The following is a 24,935-nucleotide window of genomic DNA, read 5'->3' as shown; positions in this document are numbered from 1 at the left end:
AGACATCCTTTTAAATTTATTTTCATTTAGGTGCAAATTTTTCAGGTGCATAATCCACCGCTAAATGGAATTTAAACGCAGCCGATGCAATTTTCATAAAGCCCGCGTTAATGGCCGCCATTAGTGGTAATTAAAATTAAGCGAGTATGTAAATGAGGTGGCCAACAGCCCCACGGGCCCACTCATTATCGCAGCGACATGGCCAGGGTGAAGAAGGAGTAGGCCAAGCGGACGGTGGCGAAGAAGGCGTTCATTCCGATGCCAATCATTCCGCCCGCCTTGATCTGCACCTCCGCCAGGGTTAGTTGCATGAATATCAGCAGGGTGCGGCAGTATCCCCGATCCATTCCCATCCAGTTGCTCGAATATATCGCATAGGTCAGCCTGCTCATCTCGACGGATATCAGAGTACCGTAATAGCAGCACGGAAATAGCTCCAGGACCATGGATAGGAAGTATACCCCATAGTAAGTTACAGCAAAATTATTTTCCGCAAAGAATAAAATATTGACAAGCGTTATGGAAATGTTGACGCCACTTGATATGAACTGACCAAGTTGCGATATATTCATGGTGCTGCGTAGCAGTTCTACGATTCTGAAAAAGAGAAAAAGTTCGGTTAGAAATAAAATAAATTATAAGATTTGTATTAACAAGAATATTTTTTTAAATTTGAATTTTGTATACCCGTTACTCATAGATCAATAGAGTAAATGCCATTTTGTTGTATTTATTAATACCTTTCAAAATGTAGAAGAAAATTTTAAAATCGGACAATCCATTAAAAAGTTATGAGCAAAAATAGAAATAGCTTCTATCTTCCTCGCATTTCTTGTACCTGAGTAAAGGGTATCTGATAGTCGAAGTACTCGACTTGTTTTTACATTACTTCATGATCTTTCGGTGGTCCTCAATGCTTTCCAATAATTTTTTCCCGATCTCAGACTTTGTTTCCTTTCGATCTTGGCCTATTCTACTCAAACGCATTGCCATAAGTCTTACATGTCCCGCAACCACACAAAATGTCATCGGTGGATAGGAATCATTAGCTAGATTCTGAACTATGGCCAAACTTACGCCAACTATTTGGTAGGATACACTTAGCCAAAAGCGTAGCTCTGAGGCCTGGACATCGTAGGGAAACCAGGCCGGATATAGCAACTTATGTCCACCGCCGAAGAGAACCGATGCTATGGCCGAAACATTCGACAATCCATAGGCCACAATGAAACTTTTCCAAATTAGATTCGCCTCACGTCTTGTATTTTGATTAAAAAACTGAAATTCCTCGTGACTCACAGCTCGCTGATCCAATTCCTTAAACAAAACTTCAATTGTTTTAATCTCTTCCAACTTCAGGCGGAAACAGACAAATTTAAAGCTTGCGAAAAAGCAGGCAGCTGTGATTGGTAGGCCTTTGCAGACATCACCGAGGGTTCTTTCCATAAAGAGTCCGAGAATCAAATGAATTGGGTACCAGAAGGTGACGAAAACTGTGATCAGAATATCCAGCAAACGATTCAGCAAATAGGGGCTTTCCAAACCCAAAAGACGCCAATATAACCAATAGGCCCGGTAGATGTGTTCACTTCTGATAACTGGCGACTTTAGATCCATGTTCGAAACAATTGTGCAGGTCCTGCGGCATTTTCCCTTTTATACTTGGACCTCAACAAAATTATAGTCCACCAATGTTACGCCCACCAATTTAGTGTCATTGTGATAACCCTATAATTTTTGGTTAACATTCACACCTTTTCTTAGATAACCACCGTCTGAGCAGCTATTTTATGTATTGAAAAACCTCTACCTAGACAGAAGTAAATTCATTGGGGCTATTAGTTTCCCAGGTTTTCAATTTGAGGGCGACAGCGTAAGTAAATATTTATGGGTTGAGTAATAACAGTTTTGGTATAATATTTAAATTTAGACAACTATTTTGTTAAGCATAAATTGTTTTGTTAAGAGATAGTAAGAATTATTTATGTGTTAGGTAATTTAATAACTTTTGTTTTATTCAATTTCAGTTAAAAACTATTGAGAATTTAATAAAAATATTCCTGTCTCCTAGAATCGAAACGATTTGGCTAGGGTGAAAAAGGAATAGGCCATTCGACATGTGGCAAAGAAGGCACTCATGTCGATGCCAACAATCCCTCCAGCTTTAATATCCACCGGAACCATCGTAAGCTGCATCAGGATTATTAAGGATCGTTTGTATCCTCTATCCATTTTAATCCAATTGCTCGAGAAAATTGCGTATGGTAATTTATCAAATTCCATCGTCATCAGAGTTCCGTAGTAACAACTTGGAAATAGTTCTATAAACATGGCCGCGAAGAAGACAGCATAGTAAGTCATCGAAAAGTTATTTTCCGCAAAAAACAGGATGTTGATCAACGTTATTGCAATGTTGATTCCACTCGAAAGGAACTGGCTAAGTTGCGTAAGATATAAAATTCTGCGAAGCAAGCAAATTATTCTGAAAAGTCAGATTAAAATTAAAGATTAATATCAGTTTGGTTATGTATTGTATGTTTAAATAATTTATAAAACATTAAAAAAAAAAACAAAAAAAAAAAAACAAAAAAAAAACCCCTAATTAACTAAAAAAATTTTTACAGTGTTCTATCTTACCGCATTAGTTTCCTGTGATCCTTTATTCCTTCGATGAGCTTCCTGTTATTTTCAGCCATTGATACCTGCTCATCATGCCCAATTCTACTTAAACGCATGGCCAAAAGTCTCACATGACCAGTGACCACACAAAAGGTAATTGGAGGATATGAATCGTTGGCAAGATTTTCCATAATCAACATACTGGACCCAATAGCTTGATAAGCAAAGCTAATCCAAAAAACCAATGCGGTGGCTTGGACATTATAAGGAAACCAACCCAAATACATTAAATTTCGACCACTACTAAATAAACCAGCAGCAGTCCCAGTGATTATGGAAGATGTGGCAGCCACCAAATAGCCTTTCGATAGCATTTGGGCTTCACGTCTCGGCCCTTGGTCAAAGTATCTGCGTTCTTCTTGGCTCTCAGCTCGCTTATCCAAATCCTGGAGAATTCTTTCGATATCCTTTATTTCTAAAAGTCTCCATCGAAAGCAGATAAATTTCAAGCTGCAGAAGAGACATTCTGCTAGGAAATGTAGACTCCTGAAGACTTGTACCATCGGCTTATTATACACTCCGAGGATTAAATGAACGGGATACCAAAACGTGAAGAAAAAGGTGATTACAAAGTCCAGTATCCATCGGAATGGATGCTCGCCCTCGACACCCAAAAGTAGCCAATAGAGCCAATATGTTTTGTAGAGACTTTCACTTTTCACTTCCTTACAGGATGGCTCCATATTTTGAACACTTGGTCAGGCAATGCGACACCTTTTGCTTTTATAGTGTTTTTCCTTTTATAATTACAGCTACCTCGGGTAGGCGTAATTGTTGTCCATGTAATTATATATTTAATTGCTCCCAACAATTATCACCTTTTACACAAGTGTGAGCAATGCATGACGTGATATTATCAAGCCTTTACACTTAAAATAAGATATTTATTGCTATATTGCGGTCTAAACATTTGCCGCTTTTTTATACCTGTTACGCTTAGATTGAAAGGGTATTACTCGGAAAGTATGTAATAGTTCGAAGGAAACGATTCCAATCCTATAAAGCATTTATTTTTATTATCAGGATCACTAGCCAAGTCAATCTAGCCATGTCCTAGTTTTTCGGTGTAAATAGAATTTTATTTGTTTTTTTATTATTATTATTATTATTTTAATACATTAATACATTTTTCATTAATGTTCAATTCTTTATTTAAATGACATTGCCAGTGCGAAATAGGAATAGGCCATCCGAACGGTTGCAAAAAAGCGTTCATGCTTATGCCAATAATTCCGCCAGCTTTTACTTCCACCTCTATTTGCATCATCTCCGTGAGTACCACCATGTCGCGGATGAACTTGCGATCCATTCCAATCCAGTTGCTCGAGAAAATGGCATTGGGCAGGGCATTGAACTCCATGGTCACCAAGGTTCCGTAGTAACAGCTTGGAAAAAGCTCCAAAACCATTGATATAAAGTACACAGCATAGCAGATGCTCACAAAAGTGCTTTCGGCAAAGAACAGAATATAGATTAGCACACTGGCGATATTTATTCCGCTGTTCACGAATTGCCCGAGCTGAGAAATGTACATTGTGGATCGCAGCAGGCGAACCAATCTAAAAACATTTTTTAAAATTAAGATTAAAATTAGGAGCAATTAATTCTTTTAAAGCCTTACTAACTCCATTCATTTCTTGTAATCCTCGATGTTTTCCGTTAGTTGCCTGGAAATATCCAAGCTTGATTTATCCCGATCATATCCCATTCGGCTTAAACGCATCCCCAAAAGTCTCACATGTCCGGCGAGTACGCAAAATGCCATGGGAGTATAGGAGTCGTTGGCCAGATTTTCCAGAGTTGAGAGACCTCCTGAGATCGATTGGTAGAGAACACTGAGCCAGTGGTTAAAGGCAGAGCCATTAACATCGTAGGGAAACCAAGCCGGAATAAGTACATTCGTAATAAGAACAGTTAAGTTTGCCGCTAAATTGGCAGATCCGTAGGCTACGAGAACACTCTTCCAAATAATTTCCGAATCCTTTCGGGTGTTGCGATCAAAGTACAAGCGTTCTTCCTCACTCACAGCTCGATGATCCAACTCGGTAAACAAACTCTCGATTTTCTTTATTTCCCAGAGCTTCCAGCGAAAGCAAATGAACTTGAAGCTGCTGCAAAAAGATGATGCCGTAATTGGAAGATTTCTAAAGATGTTTGCCAAGGATCTTTCCGAAAAGAGGCCTATAACTAGATGCGTTGGACACCAGAAGGTGACGAAGAAGCTAATAAGAATGTCCAGCACAATTCGAAGTGGATAATCGCCTTCAACGCAGAGAATTCGCCAGTAGAGCCAGTAGGTTCTGAAGAGATAATCACTCCTTACAATCGGCGAAGTCGGTTCCATTATTCAAAAAGTTATGAAGGGTAACATAAGGCGTTCTTGTCTTTATAGCCAGTTTTGATTTGATTTATATGTAACGTTAATTGCTTTGCTTGACGTGGGGGTAACAATTACCCATAATTACTATTAATTGCTGGCAAGCAATTAACACCTGTCTATTGGTAACTAAATACAGGAAATAGCTGTAAGGGTTATATCCTTCTAAATAAACTTAAATCGAGGCGCTTGACCTTTGAGTATAAGCTGTTATCGATTTTATATACAAAATACTCTTGTTTTTGGTGAAGCAAAGCGTACTAAATGGGCCATAAAAATGCAGTTAAAAAGTCAGGAAAAAGTTGCGTTATAATCTCTGTTGCAACTACGCGGACTAAGTTGCCATAATTTGACATTAAAATCTCCTAGCTGCATCTGCTTGGAAGTAAAAAAAAGGAACAAGGATAAAGGATATTCCTTTATTCGTGCTGGAAAAGTTGCATCTCTTAACTTTTCTATGTTTTATTATCGCCATCGATGGCTTCTGACGTCAAATTTCCATAAAAAAACAGCTACTAAAAACGTGGGCTTAGTTTACATTGTCTTGTCGTAACGCTAAACAAGAAAGGAAGCTAGCTTCGGCCAGCCGAAGCTTATATACCCTTGCAGATCATTCCTATTAATAAACAAATCGCAAAAATGTTCAATTTTCTAATATTTCTCATTAATTTTCCGATCGTTCCTATGGCAGCTATATGATATAGTCGTCCGATTTTAATTAAATTAAAATTGAAATTCGGAAATATTTAAAAAGAGTCATATCCTAGAGTAGAAGATAATACAATAAAAACCAAAGAAGCTAGAATTTATTTCCTATTACTTTTCCATTAATTTTCCGATCGTTCCTATGGCAGCTATATGATATAGTAGTCCGATTTTTTAAATAATTAATTCGAAATTCAGATATATTTAAAAAATAACATCCCCAAAAGTAGAAGGTAATATTTCAAAAAACACCGAAGCTAGAATTTTTTTAAGTTTTTTTTTTCCGATTGTTCCTATGGGAGCTATAAGATATAGTTGTCCGATCCGGTCGGCTCCGACATATATACTACCTGCAATAGAAAGAAGACTTTTGGGAAAGTTTCATCCCGATAGCTCAAAAACTGAGAGACTAGTTTGCGTAGAAACAGACAGACGGACAGACGGACAGACGGACAGACGGACAGACGGACGGACAGACGGACATGGCTAGATCGACTCGTCTTGTGATGCTGATCAAGAATATATATACTTTATGGGGTCGGAAACGTCTCCTTCACTGCGTTGCAAACTTCTGACTGAAATCATAATACCCTCTGCAAGGGTATAAAAACGGAACAGCGACATAGTTTTTCTGACTATCTATTTACCACTCTCTAAGAATTTTTTAGATTTTTTTTTTGTTTTCTTTGCAATGCTATTTTTGCCGATGAAGTCAGTCAAGGCTAAAAGCAAAAAATAAGCTTTCTTTCGTTCAAGCTAACATTGCGCATTCGTAATGCCAAAATGAACAACCAAGGAAATTTAGTGTGACAGAAAAAAATGTAGAAAAAAGTGGGTTGGTTTAAGATACTAGTTAAAGAAGTGGTTTTAGTGGAAATATTCTCACACTCTTTTACATATTTAAATTTAAATTACTTGAAATTTTAAATATATTTATTCCGAAAAAAATTGGAATATTTTATTAACCCTACACCCAGAAAAAAAAATGACCTAAAATGTCAAAAAATGGCCTAGAATTTAGGTAAAATTGGCCTAAAACTGGAGCTAAGTCCTTGAATGGCCTAAAATTTAGGATTGTATGACCTAAAATGTTAGGCCATTAATGGCCTAAAATGGGGTAATTTTTGGCCTAGATTTTAGGTAATTGGCTGCCTTAAAATATGAGAAAACCCCTATCCAAAATTTTAGGCTTTCTTTGGCCTAAAAATTTGTACTGAAAAATGTTTCATATTATAAAGTAAATACAGAGAAATTTATAGCTAACTCGAGGTCAATGTCGGCTTAGTCTTCAAGAAGTCGTCATTATTCCAACACACAAAAACGAGCGAAGAGGCTTCACTGTTCAGCAGTGAAATCGCTGTTTTATTCAACGATGGAAGTGGGTTACCATGCAAGCCGCGCTATAACTGGTTGGGAATTATAGCGTCGCTAGAACGGTATCAGAGTTCCGTGCAAATTTATTTAGGTAAAATGCATTAATTTTAAGGCCCACGATGACCTAAAATATTAGGCTATACGGGACCTAAATAGTAGGGCAAATATACCAAAAATTTAAATTTTCAGGCAGTATATGACCTAAAAAGGAACTTTTAGTCCATTTAAAATGTTTTAGGCTATGCATGACCTAAAATGTTGTCCATCATTTTTCTGGGTGTAGTAAATGTGTTACATAGTATGTAATACATACCTTTAAAAATATACAATATGCTCGCTTTGACTGTGGGGTATAATTAAGAGGCAGCTGCAACTTTTTTTGTTGCAAACTTTTTGTGTTTTTTGTTTGTGGTCTGCCCCACTCTACCGGAAGAAAAAGTTGCAAAAGTTATTTGATTTGGAATTTTTTTGAAAAGTTTCTCTTTTCTATATGATTTTTTGGCTTCGACTGCCCTTTGAGTGTGTGTGTGTGTTTATGTGCCACCAAATTAATGAAAATCACAACTGTGTGCAAAATGTAATTTAATCTTATTTTTTCCCCCAGTTGGGCTCGAGGGCAACTGGCGCGTGGCCTGCGATAAACTTCCCGAAAAGTGTGAGTGGCAGTGAGTTGGTAGAAGTATTCTGGTTTTATCAGGCGAAACTGACAGTTTTCAAATTTATCAAGCAGCCGAAAGCTTCGAGAAAGGGCGCAGACCCATCTGTGCAGGGTGTTCAATTTGTGATAGGCAAGGTCACACGGTCTTGAACTTGTCGTACTGTTTGTTCGGTTATTTATTAGACTTTACTCGGCTGCTTAGCATCAAACGTTTTGCTTTTATTACCCTTTGGAAACTAATTTTGCAACTAGAAGGTAAACACCAACGAAATTGTGTAAACATTTGGAATGTTCATTCAGAAATTGGCTCTGATTTTCAATTTAAATGCTTAAAGCCCATAAAACACATCGCGTTTATCGCTGGATAAGCACGCAGTAATGTGGTTACCCCGCTCGGTTGCATATCCGCAAAGAAATCAAGGCTATTAAATGTGAATCCTTCCCCCCAAAATGTGCAAAATATCAAAGCAATAAAATGCAGAATATAACCAGAATTTTGCCATGTCTTTGCTCTGCACGACCACAAAAAGAAATGCCAAAAGTCTGGAAGCAAAAGTCTGCAGTGTCAGCAAACTAAAAGATACCAAAGATTTTTCATTTTCCATAAAATTGCTATGCGCACATAACGTTAATATTTTAAGCAGAAAATTCAATTCTTGAACTGCCTATTATTTAAATATCTAATTCTGGGTATTTATCTTAAATAGATATATTTGCTGGTGTCGTAAACCGCATACACTATATAATAGAAATAAAATTCCCACAGTCTGGGATATGATATCTCCCTTGGCATCGACCACATTCAGTCTTTGTGTTTACACTGGACTCGAAGGCATTGTGTCAAGTATTTATTGCTTTATCGCTGTTCGTTATGTTTCGTTCAACTAATTTCAAACGATTTTTCACAGCGGAAATATTTACCAGAACTGCGCCAAAAAATGGTGTGTGTTTCTTTCGCTATATGGATTTATACTTTTTTTTTGCGCTTTATTTTGTTGACCACCAAGAGGTCATGGGGGTAAAGTGGGCTGGGGTCGGGGTTCGGGGGCTCCAGAAATCGAGTGTCGGCGTGTCGGCAGCAACCGCCAGCTGCGTTCAACGTTTGTTTACTTAGTCTATTCGGGGTCTGTGGATGGACTCGGGTCTGTTTTGTGTGCTTTCATCAGGGGCGCGACCCAGAGGGGCCCTTAGTTATTTGCTTGGCCAACAATCAAGTCATGCGTGAGTGTGTACATTTTTATAAAACGAGGGAGATAAGGGACATTTTCAAGGATAGACTGTCATAAAGATAATATTTAACTTTAAGTTAAATGTTGTTTAATTTTTAGGTATTATTTTTAGTTTTAGATAAAAGTTACATAGGAAAATTATATGTTATAGCTCACAAATTGGTGAAAAAAAATATTTTACGTAAATGCTCTGTCGAAGCAATTGTAGACTAGGAAACTATAATAAGAAAATTATAAGAAAAATGAATTTATTAAAAGATTTAAGTCACATTGATTAGCAAATTTTAAATGTTTCTTAAAAAAAATATTTGATATTTGGGATATAAGATTCAAAAATAGGCGATTAATACCTAAGAACTGGGAGGGAATAAATGTTCCTTAAATAGAAACTTTTGTTCATAAGTGTTCAAAATATTCCGATTAAAGTTCAGTTAGAATAATTGTAATTTAAATATTGGATCCCCTTTCAGAGAACCCCTGTTCTTTGAATGCTTAGTTCCTTAGAACGATGGTCTGTGTGTCTGTACTTGCGGCCACTGCTAATCGTCTAATTTTATCATGTGGTTTTCCCCATTTAAGTGCCGCCAAGTGTTGAACGATTTGTGTAGTTTTTCCTAACCAGAGCCCCGCTTCCCCCGCTCCCAGTGGCAGTGGTTTCCTTCTTTTTTTCTTAATGGCTATTCGCGGAATTTTTGGTATGGCTCTGCTCGGTTGGCATTCTTTGCTTATCATTAAACTAAGTGCTTGCACATTTGACCTTGACACGCCCGCTCATTAGCAGGTGAATGTGAATGACACGCCCAGTTGCACCTGAAAGCCTTTTGTCGTCTGCCAAAGAGATGCAAATTAATTGGACCCGTTCGTTGGGGGAAAAAGAAGGAAGATTAACAAGACCCAGCGGTCACGCGCATTCCATATTTGTTACGTTCTCATATTGCGCATACGCCCGGTTGGCGGGCCATCAATCAAATGCCTAAATTACGCAGCAGGCTCCTAATCTGGCCAAATTCAGTCTGGCTTAGTCGCATCCATGGGGCTGCGAACACTGTTTCCGGTTACAATTTTGCATAGGACGCGCTTTGCTTGCCAAACAAAAGTTTTGCATAGTCAGCTTATGTTTGGCAATGGAACAACAATATTTGAGTCCAGGGATGGCTTCGCCAAGTTTGCCAACCCATGAAGTAACATTATGAACTTTGGCTTGCGCGCTTATTTTACGCCCTTAATTTAAACTAAAATTGCCAGCATGTGAAGTTTTTTTTTTTAAATGTTTGTTTTTTACATTTACAGTTCCTAAATTATTTTACAATGACCTATTGATTATTTCTTATTTCACGCATAATGCTTTAAAAATACGATTTTCCGCATGCTTCCCCCAATCAAAATCTTTTATTGATTGCTCCTGGATTATGGCTTATTCAACACGTCTAGATCAGGTGTTGCCTGGGTAAGTGCATTTCAATTTCGCCCTGTCAAATTATGAGCTATCTCTTTCAAGCTTGCTCTATCTCTTTCTAGCTGGCTTCGGCTGTTTAAGCGGCTTTGCGGGCCAGTTCCATTTCCTTTTGACCAGCAGCGCAGTTATTACACGCCCACAAATGCTGACATTTCAATTGTTCGGCTGGGCTTAGCTGTGCTGTCAGTGCCAAATATTGTTTGGGTCAAGTATTGCGTTTTGGCCATTAGTTGGCAGTCCAGTGAGAGGAGGACCTCGAACTATAAGCTTAATTCCTGAGTCTTGGGCTCCGATACATCCGTGACGACATAGTCGTCATCGCATCCGTAGCTCAGCCCATAAAATATGAACCAATTGACGTGAAATTGATTGTTCTTCTCCAAGCTGTGCTTCACTCTGGTTTCCCTCTCTCTCTTTCTCCCTGTTGCCTTCTCTTTCCCTTGCTTCTTTCGGTATCTTGGGGTTTTCCGTTTTCGCTTTATTAACTACAACCACCATAAACTGCAGGCGAAGCCAACTTCTACTTCTCACACCTTCATTTCACAGCCTGTGCACTGCAATAAAAATATGTGCTGATACACTGCGGAATAAATTTTTTTATTTTTAATAAATTAATTAAAATTCAATATCGTGAGAAAAAAACTTTAACAGTTTTTTAAATAAAGACATGTGGTCGTGAGAAATTTTAGTATAATATATTTAGGAACCTCCTTGTTATATAAATAATCCCAATATGCTTTTATAATTAAGGTATTTCAATTTTGTTTTCCAAGAGGGGGAAAATAAAAACATTCCATATTTGTGGGGCTTACTGGTAGGTTTTTTTAAGTATATTTTTTTAATCATTAAAATCTGGTAATTCCACAATACTTGTTTCTACCTTTTTTAAGAGCTATTTCCATTTTTTATTTTTCTAAAAACCAATTTGTTTTTCTCTGCGTGTGGTTTTATCCTTCTCCTTGTCCCTCCTGCCGCATCCTCTCCTCTCGCTTATCGCTCATTTTACACGCTGCCAGCTATGCGAGGCGTTGCCGCAAAATTCCTTACAGTTGGCATATTTTACGTGCCGGGCCAAGGGCTCAGAAGATGCCGGAGAATGAGCCGTGGCAAGGATTAGGAGTTGCCCGGATCCGGGATCCACGCCCGACCTTCACGGCTCTGCCAGTTCAATCGAAGTATTCGAATGGGATTTTGTGGCCTGCTCTTAATTAATGTGATGACTTGCGGTCAGACAAAAGGTCCAGAGCATCATCAATACATGACATTGGGCACTAGAATGGCAATCAGTCATCATGAACGAAGAGCACGGGGATGGGCAATGAATACAGGTGTAAATTATGGAGTAAGTTTGGAATTTAGACAATTAGTGAGCGTTTCTCTAGATTTGTAAGAATACATTTATTATCAAGAAAATAAGTTATGTTTAACTAAGAGCTTAGTTCTGATTACAATTTTAGATGGCAAACAAATTTTTTAAACTATTTCTTAACGTTACTCCTGTTAAGGAAACACACATATATTTTAAAAAAGATTTTATTTTAAATATCTCATAAATTATAAACTTATTTGTATTATTTTATATATTTTTATTTGTCCTTTGAACTACTAACATTAATGATTAAAAATGGCCGAAATTTGTATTACCCTTATGAAATCTGAAAAAATACTCTCCAAGATTATCATTAGCTTCTCATGGGCCTTTCCCACACATAATCCATGGACGTGGGCCATATGTCAGACATTCCTCACCTGTCCGTAGAGCAACAACAATGGCCATTTATTTGATGTCGCTACTTACCTTTACACACACGCTTCATTTCCATTTGTAAGCCATTTTTCAGACCCACAGACGGAGTGAAATCCTCGCTCGGAAATACGCTTCCCAGCCAGAGTTTTCCATTCCACCAAGGAGGCCTCTACGTTTTGGGCCATTTGTATGCGCGCTGCAGCATCTTTCGGTTGGACGATGGGTGGATGGGTGGGAAAAGGGTGGGAAAATCCACTTCGTTCCTTGCAATCGGCTCCCTTCGAACCCAAAACACAACAATGAAAATGCCGCATCGAGCGTGTTCGAAGCACATGGCACGAACCGCAACCGAGAACGCAACTTTGAAAAGTGTTTTCAAAAGCGTCGGCGGAAATTCAGTTGTTTGGAAGCCACTGCAGCTAACGGTACTCTCGTCGGACCACTTTTCATTGTTTGGGCCATAGGCTGTTTAAGAAAATCGTGTGAAAAACAAAAACAATAGAGTGTGCCTGTGTGTGGTGTGTGTGTGCTTGTTTGTGACCAAAGTGAGGGATAATCCTCGATAAATCTAGCGCAAGCACAAATTACAAAGGAAAGAAAAGTGCAAGAAAAATATAAATGGAAAATGTAACGAGGAAGCGAAAACTTGGACAGTGAAAGTGAAAAGCTATGCATTTTTGTGTGGAAATCTAACGAAAGTAACTTTAAGAAACTGTTACCTTTTCATTTGTCTTGCTGGCTACTCGCCCTGCAGTTTGTATGGCTTCAAAAATAACCATAATTTGTCCTTGGCCAACGGGCGGCTATTTTTAAGCGTATTGTAGTTGCCACCAACCCCCACAACGAGAGACATAAAAAGTGAAAGCCAATTGCAGCGGCGAGATTCGCATCGAAAAAAAAATACTTTATATATTTAATTTAATTGAACAAGAGATGCCCGGCAGAGAGGCTGCCAGAATCTCGGTTTTCCGATTGACAGGGGGGAGAAAAGCAAGTGTCCTGGACTCTGATGGATGGCCCCCAGTGACTCGTGTTTACTCTTGAATTTATTTTCTTATTGTTAGAAAATTGTTTTACTGTTTTTTCTTTTTTTGAAAATGTCACAACAAAGCTAATTTGATGCGTTGGCTGGTTGTCAACGTCTACGTGGCTGGCGATGTGTTGACGGATTTGTTTTCTGATCAGACAGGCGGCACACGGCGTATGCGCAATTTACAATGAAATTTCCTACGGTTAATATTTGATGTGAGAATTGGATTTTCCACCGAATATGCCCCGGGGATAATTGTCAAGTAATTTATTTATAACGGCTTACTCAACCAGAAGCCAAGGCATTCAATGTGTAAATCAATACTTAAAAGGGGTGTGCATGTCTATCGTCTTGTACAACTCACTTGGCGATAAAGAATTCATAAAAGCCATCAACGATGCCACGCAATTTCAGTGGAAATTTGATTTGAAAAACAAGGGAAAATTAACTGCATTTTGCCATCCCCAGAGCCGGAAATTCAATTTCCAGGTAAAAAGGACAAAGGAACCGCCACCGAATGCACATGTGGTTAATTGCTTGTCCTCAAACGCAAACATTACAGTACAGCAGCCATTACGTATACGCCATGAGCAACCTCCGACCTCAAAAACGGTCTCCATTTGTCTACATACGGGGCACGTGCTGGATATTTTCAAGTCGAGCCTTTGCCAGGCACGTACTCCGTCGTAATTAATTTATGCAATAATTTTTCATTGCCGACATAACTTGACAATTTTCCCTGGCCCCCAAGCCAGTTCCAAAAACGCAAAGGGAAAAATGTTTTAATTTTAGAATTCGTTTGCCCCTTTGGTTTGAGCCATAAACTAAAGTTGCCACACAGTCCCGAAGGTCTGACTCTTATTGCCACTAAATTTTGCGTTGGGCAATTGAAAGAGTTTGTGGAGGGCGTCGGAAAGTTATGATAAATGACAAAAGACAAGGCACATAAAAGCCTGGACAGGGGCCAGCCAAACTTTTGAGCCGTCACGAGAGGGAAATGGCCATGAATGCCGGTCATTAGGTTAACTGACCGGGCAGGAAGTTGGCCAGCGCTTACGCGACTATTTCCTCTCGATCCTGCCAACTTCCCCACTACTTCCTCCCCTAAGCCCCTCGATTTTCGTCATTGTGTTCGGCACTTTCTTTTTTGGACACTTCACTTTCGATGATTGGCGGCGCCACTAGAAGGAAAACCCAGCCAAAAGTGGCAACAGTAACGGCTAGGAGGCGGAAAACGGGGGGAGGGAATGCCTGCGACAGCTGCGCTTTTCGTGCGACTGCGGGAAAACTCAAGTAGCGGGGCAATCCGGGAGCTCGCACTTGACAATTGCCATCAAGGACAAGGAAATGCCACGTTCCTTTTGTGCTTTTATGTTCGGGCACGCCATGCGATTGGGTCGAGCGGACGGGGGAAAACTAATCGAAAAGGTTATTGACTAAGCCGATGGAATGCCTAAGGAACCTATGATCTTGGCTCAAAAAAAAATTACAAATTTAATATTCTGTACTCAATTAAAATGTAAGAAAAGGTTGGTTGTTAGGTCATGGTTGATGTCATTCTACTTTTGCTTATTGCTACACAAAAAAATCTATTATTAAGTCAATGAGTACTTTAAAAGTCCATTCCATTTCCTATTTTTCGATTTGTTTTTCTGTGAAGAGTCCCAAGTACAAAAAAGGTTCATAAATATTTATAGGAATAATTCGTAGAAAAAATATTTTAAATATGTTTCCATTACAAATAAAAAAAAATATATACATTTTAATTCTTAAATTTAAATGCTATACTAAACTTATTCTTTATTTTTGTTAATTAGAAAAATGTTTGTAGTAGAAAGTTTATAAAATCAAATCGTGCAAGCTGCAATAGTTTTATTTTTTCTATGTTTCTTTTTGCTACATTTCACTACGTAGTACGTACGTCATTGATTGCTGTCTGCTTTGAATTTTTATGGGGCCGGTCCCCTTCTTTCCCCAAAACCAGAGGTTGCCTCTCACCTGCGGGCCTTTGGGTTATTGGTTTTGGGGGACTTGCGGCACTAAATGTCAAGTGCACGTGCTGTACAATAGCAGCTTTTCCTGACCGCTGCCGAACACTTCCCTGCCCTTTCATTTTCCCCGAAAAGCGGCAACGTGACGTATGAGTGATACAGGCATATATTAACGGACGACTCAGAGTGTGTGTGCGTTTGTATTTGGGGTGCTTATTAAATATTGCGCAGTCCCCGGCATGTGTCAAAGTAAAACTTTACGACTGTCGAAAAATGATTCGCGATTCGGCAGCTGCTCGCTTTCATAACTAACAATAAACAATAAACTAACTGCAATCAATCAAAATCAAAGTCGGATTTTACAGTCGAAGCCCAACTGAGGAGCAATATAAATCACAGCAATTTTCGAATGCTTTAACTTGGCGGACGAAACGCAAAACCAAACTGTGTGCAAACAGTGGAGCCAAAAAATAATTACAATTTGAGCGGAATCTGAGAAGGGAAAATACACAGAGCGGAACCCGGAGAGAAGCTGAGTAAGTAAAGCGGAATGAAAATGCTGATGACCTTACCCTACGCGTCGTTTCTCATTCTCAGTCTCAATCCCCTCCCAAGCTCAAAAAAAAAATAACAGAACAAAAAGCCAAACCAATGCAAAGTCATGCATAATGCAAATGCGAGTCAAGGATAGTTTTTGGCACTTTCCTAGCACACAAAATGGTGGCGTCGGCCTGACTTATTCCTTGTCTCGTCCTGCACTTGGCACAGTTTTAATGCACTTGCAATAGATCTAATAAAAACTTGAACAAGTATTTAAATGCCCCAAAAATGTCTCTTAAATTGCAGTATATTATTGGTCGATTTTATAAAAATTAACGAAGCTTTATTGAACTGCCACGTTAGCAGTTCTAACTAACCTAAGAAATATCTTTATAATTATAAGTTTTTATTCCAAGAATAAGGTCATTTATATTATTTAAGAACAGGATTTCCAAAAATGAGAACCACATCTAACAGACAATTTTGTGTTTACCTGGGTCAATGAATCTACCTAAAGTTTTAGAGAATTCAATGCTCTCAAAAACCAATTAAAAAGTGTTGATTTTTAGTACATCTAAACAAAATAAAATTAACCCACCAAATAAATACGTAATAAACTTGTTCAAAAACAAAGCAGACGTAATAAACCACAAAAAATAGTAAGAAATGCAGTTGTTTTCTTTTTGTATACATAAATCTGATGAACAAAAAACATATAATAAAGCGATTTCCGAATTAGCGGTCTTCAAGAATAACAAACTCAAAACCCAAATAAGTAGAAGAAAATTTCTGAAATAGCTCACCTGCTGTCTAAATTGCTCTCACAATAATTGTTCTCAGTATTTAATTAGCTCGAAATATTCTCACTAATAAAAGTACATAAAACGTGTGTTCGTTTTTTAACGTTTTTCAAGGTGGTTTTCATTTGCAATTTACTTTTGATTTGTTTCTTGCGCGGTATGCAAAGCAGCAAAAACTGAACAAGACCCAGTAAAACAATTTCTTTACTGCGCGTACCCATTATTTGTAGGGGGTATTGATTTTTACAAAATATTTTAACAAATATTTCAAACTTTGTCACTTTTTGAGAATTAAAATATTAATTTTTAAAATAAATAGATCTTTGCGATATATATTAAATATATAAATAAATATATTTAAAGGGTATTTTTTGGTCCATCCTAGATTTAAAGTGCTGCTTGTTTCGGTGTTTTTCAATTGCTGTTTTTGTTTATTTTTGCGCAATGCTCCAATTAGGATTTTTGCGCATCTCTGTAAGTCCCACCCTGCACTCCGTTTCGCCTGGCTCACTACTTAATTATCAACAAAAACGTATTAGCAAAGGCTGAATCATTTTTCAAATCTGGACAAACAACAAATGAATGGATTTTGCTGGCCTGCTGGCCCTCGGCTCCTGTTAATCACCTGCTGCCTGAAACTGAACGCCCGGTTTACAGAGCGGAGAAGATGGTACATTTTCCCCCGGTACTGAGCCCTTTTGAACTTTTGCTCCTCGAACAAAAGCGCAGAAAAGTTTCCACCTTCTGCCCAACCAAGACTTTTCCATTTTCTTCTGCTATTTTCATTATGCATGTGAGTGGCGCAGGCTTTTCTCTGATTTATTGTACGGACCCCGGTGCTGGCGGAGAAACTTTTGATTTTTCATTGTGATTATTTTATGATAGTTTAAGCGCAGACTTTGCAAAGCCCAAAAACTTTTCCGCACACAATAGCCCACATCTCCGAAATGAAATCGGTATGTCGAACGCTGAATGTTGAATGCTGAATGCGAATGGCAGTGAGTGCCGAGCAAATGCATAGAAATTTGTAAGGCTGTCAGTACGTGAATGAATGTTTGCGAATGTGAAATATGTGTAATATATATTCACACTCAATACCAGCTGAATGGAGAGTTCTTAAAATGTTTTTTATTTTTTCCCCCCAATTTCCATTGATAAATCGTTTCCGTTCGCTGGCGCAAGGGTTGTATAAATATTTCTCCCTCCCATCTATGCTGAAAATTTCGATTTTCAAGAATATTATTTATCTGGAGCAGCCACAAATTGAATACATTTTCATAGACTGAATGCATTGAGTGGCACTCGCAACGAGAACATATTACGTATACGCGACGATGTCATCATTTCGCCAAAATTTTTGCTGATTTCGCTTTACCAGAGATGGTAATGAGGGCACGTGGTCCCTCTCATTTGCAATTACACATTTAAGCTGTGTGTCATGCATATTGAGAGGCTCATTAAAATGTAGTGCGGACAGGAAGTGAATGCCGGAGAAACTATGTACTATGCATGGGAGAATGGATATGGGATGCTCATGCAAGCCTTATGAATCTATTTATATTTTTCAACCTAATGACTTTTGCTTCAGAGTTGAAAATATGACTTTCTTCCTTTATTTCTCGGCGTACAGGTGATTAAATTGCCGCCTTTGGGGCTGGCGTCGTTATTTCTGGGCTCCCAAGGACGAGACGAGCTCTTGAGAATGAGATCCACAACACAATGGCGGGTTGCATACATTTCAGGGCATATTTCATGAGCTGTTAATTTCGCGCGGCGGAAAAGTCATGTGTGAATGCGGGAAAAGCGCCTTTTAATTGAAAATTCACAAGAGTAAAGGGGAGGGGTGCGGAAAAGCGCTAGTAGGAAATAAAGGAAAGAACGAGGGGAATGTGGCGCTTAAATATTTTGTTTTCATTCTTCCGTTTCGGGAAAAGCGGCCAACAATGAAGGCGCCGCTTAAGTGGGCGTAGATTGTCCATGTAAATGCCAGAGGCAAAGTAACAGAGAGAGCTAGAGCAAAAAATAGGGAGGGAGAAAGAGATAGAAAGAGCTAGCTAGAAAAGGAGGTTAACAAGTTGAAGCTGTTTGCTGACGTCCCATCGTCTCTTCTCGCTTGGTCTGGAAATTATGTGCGAAAAATACTTTTCACACCAGTGAAAATTTTCAACAGCTATGCGTTGCGGAGGTGCTGGGGGATTTTTTTGTAAATCAGCTAAATTTGGCATTTTAGAGTCAAAAATTTGGACAGCCAAGATTTTAAGTGAAGTCTTTAGTAAAATTACAGTAAAATATAGTAATGATCTTAGATTTTTATTAGGTTCCAATCAATTGAGGATTTTAAATTAAACTGAGATTGATTAAAACTTTGTTTTTCACCTTTCTAAACAATATTTTTTCATTTCTAACGAATTTTATCACTTTTATGTGCAATATTTAAAATTATACAAATAATAGTACAGTTTGTACTTATTAACTGTAGCTTTATAAAATGTGGTCTGAGTTTTTGGTTTTTTTTTTGTAAAATGTAACGTTTACTTTTTATAATTGATACATTCGTATAACTTAGGGTTAAAACTCCATAGTTTTGTTAATTGTGCTCTTTGTATTTTTTATTCTTAATACATATTTAGTCTGTGAATGCTTAACATAAAAAATGTTATAAACAAAATTTATATTAAAAACATTGTCATGTTTCTTGAGCTGCATAAAATATTAAAAAATGAATTAAAACTCCAAGAAGAATAAAAAGAAATTATTTAAAAAAAAAAAAAAATTGTTCATCTGTTTCCGCCCGGGATCGAACCGGGGGCCTTCTGCGTGTTAGGCAGATGTGATAACCGCTACACCACGGAAACAGTTGAAACTATTGCGGCGCAGAGGCAAGCTTCAGCAAGCTTATCTGGCGGCAGGCTAAAAATAATCGCGTAAATATCAGATCTATAAATAGTCCAGAAAGACAACTCTGTTGTGCCGAAGAAGTAGCTAGGAACGGGGCGGAATGGGCTGGAGTGATGTCCCTCCATCAAGTGGTCCAAAAGTGGGCTTAGCACGCCCGTCGCCGCCACTCGAGGAAGCAACATGGCAAGGAGAAATTGGACGAGTTGCCATCGCCTCTCGCACATTTGGCCACGTTAAACATATCTCCTGAGTGGAAACTGTTTCCACATTCACTTTTCCCTTCACCGTCCCCCGCCCCCCTGCCACCATCCGAATCGCATTTCCCGCTGCAGGCTACTCATGTCAAAAGGCCTGCTGGCTAAATGGGGCACTTGCATTGCCTGCGACCAAAAAGGCGCATGATAAGCTCAGGGGACGATGAGGCATCAGGCGGTAATGTGGGGAAAGACTTTCCACCCCTTTCACCTTGAAGGCGTGGCGCCAACACAAATTTCACCAGGCAGTCAGTGAGGTAACTTGTTATTCCACCTGGAAAACTTTAAAACAAAAACGAAGCCATACAATTAGGAAAATAATTAAATGCACATGTGGGAATCTCAGTCGTTTGCGATTTCATGAAATTGTTTTTGCATCTGCTTTTCAATTAGCTACCCCATTTAGAAAACGCAAATTGAATAATAAGAATAATTAAACAACGTTTTTTCCGGTAAAGTCTTTAATTTTTTTTTGAGAATTAAAAGAAATATGTATGATATTTTTTCTTTTTTACTTGTGTCTATTGTTTTTCTAATCATTTAGCGGGTGGTATTAAAATATTTATTAAGGAAAGAAGGGTTCTAAAATGTTTTACTTAATTTTTGCAAATAATTGAATAATTATTTAATTTTTTATAAGACTTTAACTAAAATAATTCATTATATTTAAATACAAGGCAATATTTAGTTTACTTGGGAAACCTTTACATTTTTCATGGGAAACCATTTGAAATCCAAAATTGGTAAAAACTTAAATGCCACCCATTTATTTTTGGCTACACCAACTAAGTAAATACATTATTTGTTCGAAACTGTTATTTAATAGCGCACAAAAACTTCGTGCCGTCCTAAAAAAATCTCCGAAATAAACACATGTCACGTATTTTACTTGGCCAGCTCTCGTTTTCCTCAACCTTTTCTTTTTTGCCATTGCCACTGCCCTCGGCGGAATCAAATGTCAGCGTGGCTCGAGGATTTTCCGGCAGTGGCTGAGGATGTGGATGTAGAAGTCGTCGGGCACCTCGTAGCTGTGGCCTCGAAGCTCGGGCCATGGATGTGTCATTAATTGCCTGGCCGCCATTTTGGCTGTCTACCGGTTTTCCCGTAAACCATAGCCTTACCCCTCCTATCCCGTAATCCATGGCCCATAACCCGTACTCGTAACCGTATCCGTATCCGTGTCGCCTGCAGGCCAGACTCTAGTTAAACAAATCAACGCTTTTCATGGCCACTAATGCAATCAGGCCGCAATAATTTTAACGCTCAGCGTACTAGCAATTTGTCATTTTCCAATCGGAGGGTGGGAAATGGCGGGAGGGTGGGGCAGCAGTCAGCCAGCAGCTTTGGCATTTTTATTTCCATTTTTATGCGCTTGTCATCGCTGGGTTGGAATGGGAATGAGAATGGAATAGAATGGGGAGGGGTGGGCTTAAGTGCTGCCATTTGCAGCTAGAAGCGCCTTAGTTGCCTTAGTCTCATTTGAGATACACACACACACACTCACAGATACTCAGATGCTTATGTGTGTGTCGGTATGTGCGGACACACGTTGAGATGCTTTTTAGTTGATGGGATTGCTTTAGTTTCTCCTTCGCTTGCTTTTCCCTCCTTCCTGAGCACTTAACTGTGACCAGAAGGTTGCAGATTTCTGCAGATAAATATATTGTCAAAGACACACATTTTTCCCATGGCAACTTGACTTTCTAAATAGCATTGTAATTTTAAAAAAGAACTGAACGTGGGAAAGTTAAGCTACTTAGCTATCGATATTTACTTTGTAGTAAAAATGTTGTACCAGTAAGTATTTATTTTTTTGTTAATACTCTTGGAGTGCAATATTCGTATGCATATATGCAAGACATATAAGTACTTATTTAAAAAAAAATTATACTTTCGAAAAAGTATTTAAGATCTGTGAGAAAAGGTTATGATAGATTTTGAATTTTAATCATTTGTCCTTTTTTTAATATTTTCGAATTTAATGTAAATATATTTTGTTATCGTTTTATTTTTTTTTAAATCAAATAAAATGAAAAAATAGGGTAAAATAGGACTCCAACCATTGGTAATATTCAAAGTTCTCCCTATTATTCAACAAAAATTTGTAATTTAACTAGCAAGCCGAAAGTTGAAGAAAAACTGACAAACAGTATGAGTGATGTGCTGGAGGCCAAGTTATTTCCCATCGGCTGATGCAAATGAATCACTTCCCTTCTGTGGTGTCCAAGTCAATTGGTATACAATTATGTCGAAACCGATAAAACACAGAAAATCAATTTAATTTCCCCAGCAGCAGCAGCAAAGCAAAGGAAAGGAAAGCCAAGTCAAAGTTATTCCTTCTGTGGTCTTGTCCTGTCTATTTGGTCTTTTTTTGGGCTGTGGTCATCCAAGCGTTCAATAGATAACACACTGATACACATAGTCAGCACACACATATACACAAGCATATGAGGCTCACACACACTCACTTAACATCCATTAAACACTTCATAAAATGGTCATTTCTTGTTCCTTCGTTTCTGGCGTTTCCGTTGTCTTTTCCCTTTTTGTTTCGTTTATTTTGTCATTTTATGGCGGCATACTTTCAGGCGTTCGGTGCCCTTTTTCTGAGGCTTTCTGTATATATTTTGTGACCCTTCTCCAATCACCCGGTTGACGGGAATTTTTGGTAGTTGCCGCAGACTGAAATGCTAAACATCAGTCAATAAATCGATTTCTCTGCATTATTTATAATGAGTGCGGCACGCAGTTGGTTAGTTAGGCAGCCAAGAACGCAAACAAACTTATCGGGAGTTTTCCACTCTGAACCCAAAAACCAATTCCTTGGTCTATCGTTACAATCAGTGTTTTTGGTACATTTTTGTTGCCTGGTTAATTGTTATGTCCCGACTGATTGCTTGTATTGATTCCGATTAAAACGACCAAATCACGATAGAAAAAACATTTACGCAGTTGTTTTGCGGTTTATTTAGAGTTTATTTCCTTTGGGAAATTATACATTAAATTTCTTGAAACTATAAGGCAATTTCATATCTCCTTAACTATATTTCTAAGCTGAGAATTGCATTTACCTAGAACACTTAATAATAAGTTTGCAAATTTATTCATATTTCTCTTAGACATACATCAATTTCTGTTTATATTATTCTTCACCTTTGTCCAACAACATCTGCTTGGTAAATTGTATTTTATTTTATCTGTAAACATTCGGCCGAGTGGCGGGCATATGCTGGCATTTGTCTTGTTTTTCTACCATTTTCAAATCGTTTCAACTCGGCCGAAACTCAATTAGAGTTTGTTGTGATTCCATTTGGAAGCCAGGCTACAATTTCAGCCATAACAAATTTCATCTGGGACCTTTTGGTGTTGGTGTTGGCTTTTCGATTTCAAGGCTCTTGACGCTCTTTGCCGAGCACTTTGGCAGTTTTGCCTGGTAATGGGAAAAGTTTCGGCATTTCTTTTTTGCCGCCGCCATAGTTCGGGTTTCGAGCGTGTGAAATTTGGTAATTGGCTAAAGGCGAGATTGAGTTGCGAGATTGTGGACCTGTTGTCGATAATGTGTAGACAATTGGCCGGGCATTTAAATTGCTTCTGCACTGGTTCCGAGTGGATCCCAGTCCCTAGCCCTTCTGCGGTCGAGCGAGTCATACATTATGTATGACATGATTGGCGTATTTGTGGCGGCATCAAATGGGATTACGGCCTTGAACTTTTTCATCCCGTCCGCCCACCCAAGGGCTTCCCTTTCCCTTCCTTCCCATTCCGCACTTGGCTGTTCTTGTCATTGATTTATTGGCTTTCAGCTCTCAGTCTCTGTCCTCCAAGTCATGTGTGTGTGATAGAGTGGGTGGGTGGGTAGTGGGTGGTGGAAATTCCATTTAAACTTGTTCTTCGCATATTACTTTTATCTAGCAGCTCCCACTCCGCTCATTGGTTTAAAAGCCCAGGACAGGGTGACGTCCTTCTTGCCGCAAAGGCAAACACCGCCTACTCTTGCATAATTAAACAACGGCAAGACAGGTGCGAATGGGAGCAAAAAATAATATAAGAAAAGAAAAGAAAAGCTGGCAAAAGTTTTTGCCATGACACAGTTTTTGTTACGGCACTAAGCGCCTTTTGGCCCTTTAATTATGCAGTTGACAGGCCACCACCACTCACACTTCCTTTATTCTCCGAGCGCGACATTTCCCATATTCCCCCCATTAATGCCCAGCAAATTGCCAGCGATTGACATAATTTATGTCAAACACAAATCGGGTACGGTGTCCCGACTCCCGAGGGATCAATAAAAATGCCCAACAGGGATGAAATACTAGACCTGACAGCCAAATGGACAAGGCCAAAATCCCTTGACGAAAAAAAAGTAAAAAAAAAATGAAACAAAAGGATTTTCACCCTGCCCACGCAGAGTCCAATCATCTATGTAAAGTTCCCCCAAAAGCTGGTCAAGCTGGCGTCCTTGGGACTCGTTCAGCATTGATCGATCTGCTATAAAAAGGGAAAATGTATAAAAATATAAAAATGCTTGTGTCAAGTGCTGACAATCAATTTCATTTTGATTTCACCAACCAACCCAACGAATGAGTTTGTTCATCAATTTGGTTTGATTTCAGTGAGCAAAATAGAAAAATCGCTGCTTTGACTTTGATGAAATACAATTGTCGATTGGTTGGAGATTCTGTGACAATTTTATCAAATCAAAAAATACTTACTCATGTATGACATTTACGGAATTTTGATGGATTGGTTTGTATTGAAGGCATCGGCATTCCCTTAAATAGTATATTTATATTTTTAGACTTTGATAATTTAGTTCAGGTGTTTATTTAGAACCGTATTTTTGTAAATTTTTTCGTTTTTGAAATTTTATAAATTTGATGTAAAACTGCTTAATGTCCTAGCCTTTTTACTACATTTTTATAGGTCAAGAGCTTCCTGCCTGTATAATTACTACAATTAATTACATTCATTACAAATGATTACCTCCAAGGTTATAAAATGCTTTGTGATTTCTGAACTGGAATAAATGATGTATTACAACTTTTGTTCTTCTCAAATGTTACCCATTTAACAAATTTTCCCTGACTAATTCCAGTACTAGAAGCCCAAAACAATAGACAATTTCCGATAAGATCACATTCCGAAAAACAATCCATTGTCGTTGTCCTGTCAGAGAGTCTCAGTTTTTCATACGCGG

At 38.4% G+C, this 24,935-nt stretch overlaps 3 protein-coding genes and 1 non-coding gene across 4 annotated transcripts; all 4 read right to left on the bottom strand.

The window, feature by feature from the left end:
* Positions 1–185: 185 nt before the first annotated feature.
* LOC108067447 (odorant receptor 33b) lies at positions 186–1,617 on the bottom strand. The gene is made up of 2 exons (XM_017156458.2): positions 890–1,617; positions 186–597 (listed from the first exon to the last, which is right to left on the bottom strand). The coding sequence occupies exons 1-2, from the start codon at positions 1,615–1,617 to the stop codon at positions 186–188; spliced, it is 1,140 nt and encodes a 379-aa protein (XP_017011947.2).
* Positions 1,618–2,067: 450 nt separating this feature from the next.
* Positions 2,068–4,213, bottom strand: Or33a (Odorant receptor 33a). Its single transcript, XM_044395003.2, has 3 exons — positions 3,926–4,213; positions 2,638–3,344; positions 2,068–2,482 (listed from the first exon to the last, which is right to left on the bottom strand). Exons 1-3 carry the CDS (start codon positions 4,211–4,213, stop codon positions 2,068–2,070), a joined length of 1,410 nt encoding a protein of 469 aa, XP_044250938.2.
* Positions 4,214–4,309: 96 nt separating this feature from the next.
* LOC138914832 (odorant receptor 33b-like) lies at positions 4,310–5,023 on the bottom strand. The gene has a single exon (XM_070219522.1). The coding sequence runs from the start codon at positions 5,021–5,023 to the stop codon at positions 4,310–4,312; it is 714 nt and encodes a 237-aa protein (XP_070075623.1).
* Positions 5,024–19,368: 14,345 nt separating this feature from the next.
* Positions 19,369–19,441, bottom strand: TRNAV-AAC (transfer RNA valine (anticodon AAC)). Its single transcript has one exon. It is a non-coding gene; the product is annotated as a tRNA-Val (tRNA).
* Between the last annotated feature and the right edge of the window lie 5,494 nt (positions 19,442–24,935).

The sequence above is a fragment of the Drosophila takahashii genome, chromosome 2L (genome assembly GCF_030179915.1).
Source record: "Drosophila takahashii strain IR98-3 E-12201 chromosome 2L, DtakHiC1v2, whole genome shotgun sequence".
In the NCBI taxonomy this organism is placed as follows: domain Eukaryota; kingdom Metazoa; phylum Arthropoda; class Insecta; order Diptera; family Drosophilidae; genus Drosophila; species Drosophila takahashii.
This window is presented reverse-complemented; position numbering and strand designations above follow the sequence as displayed.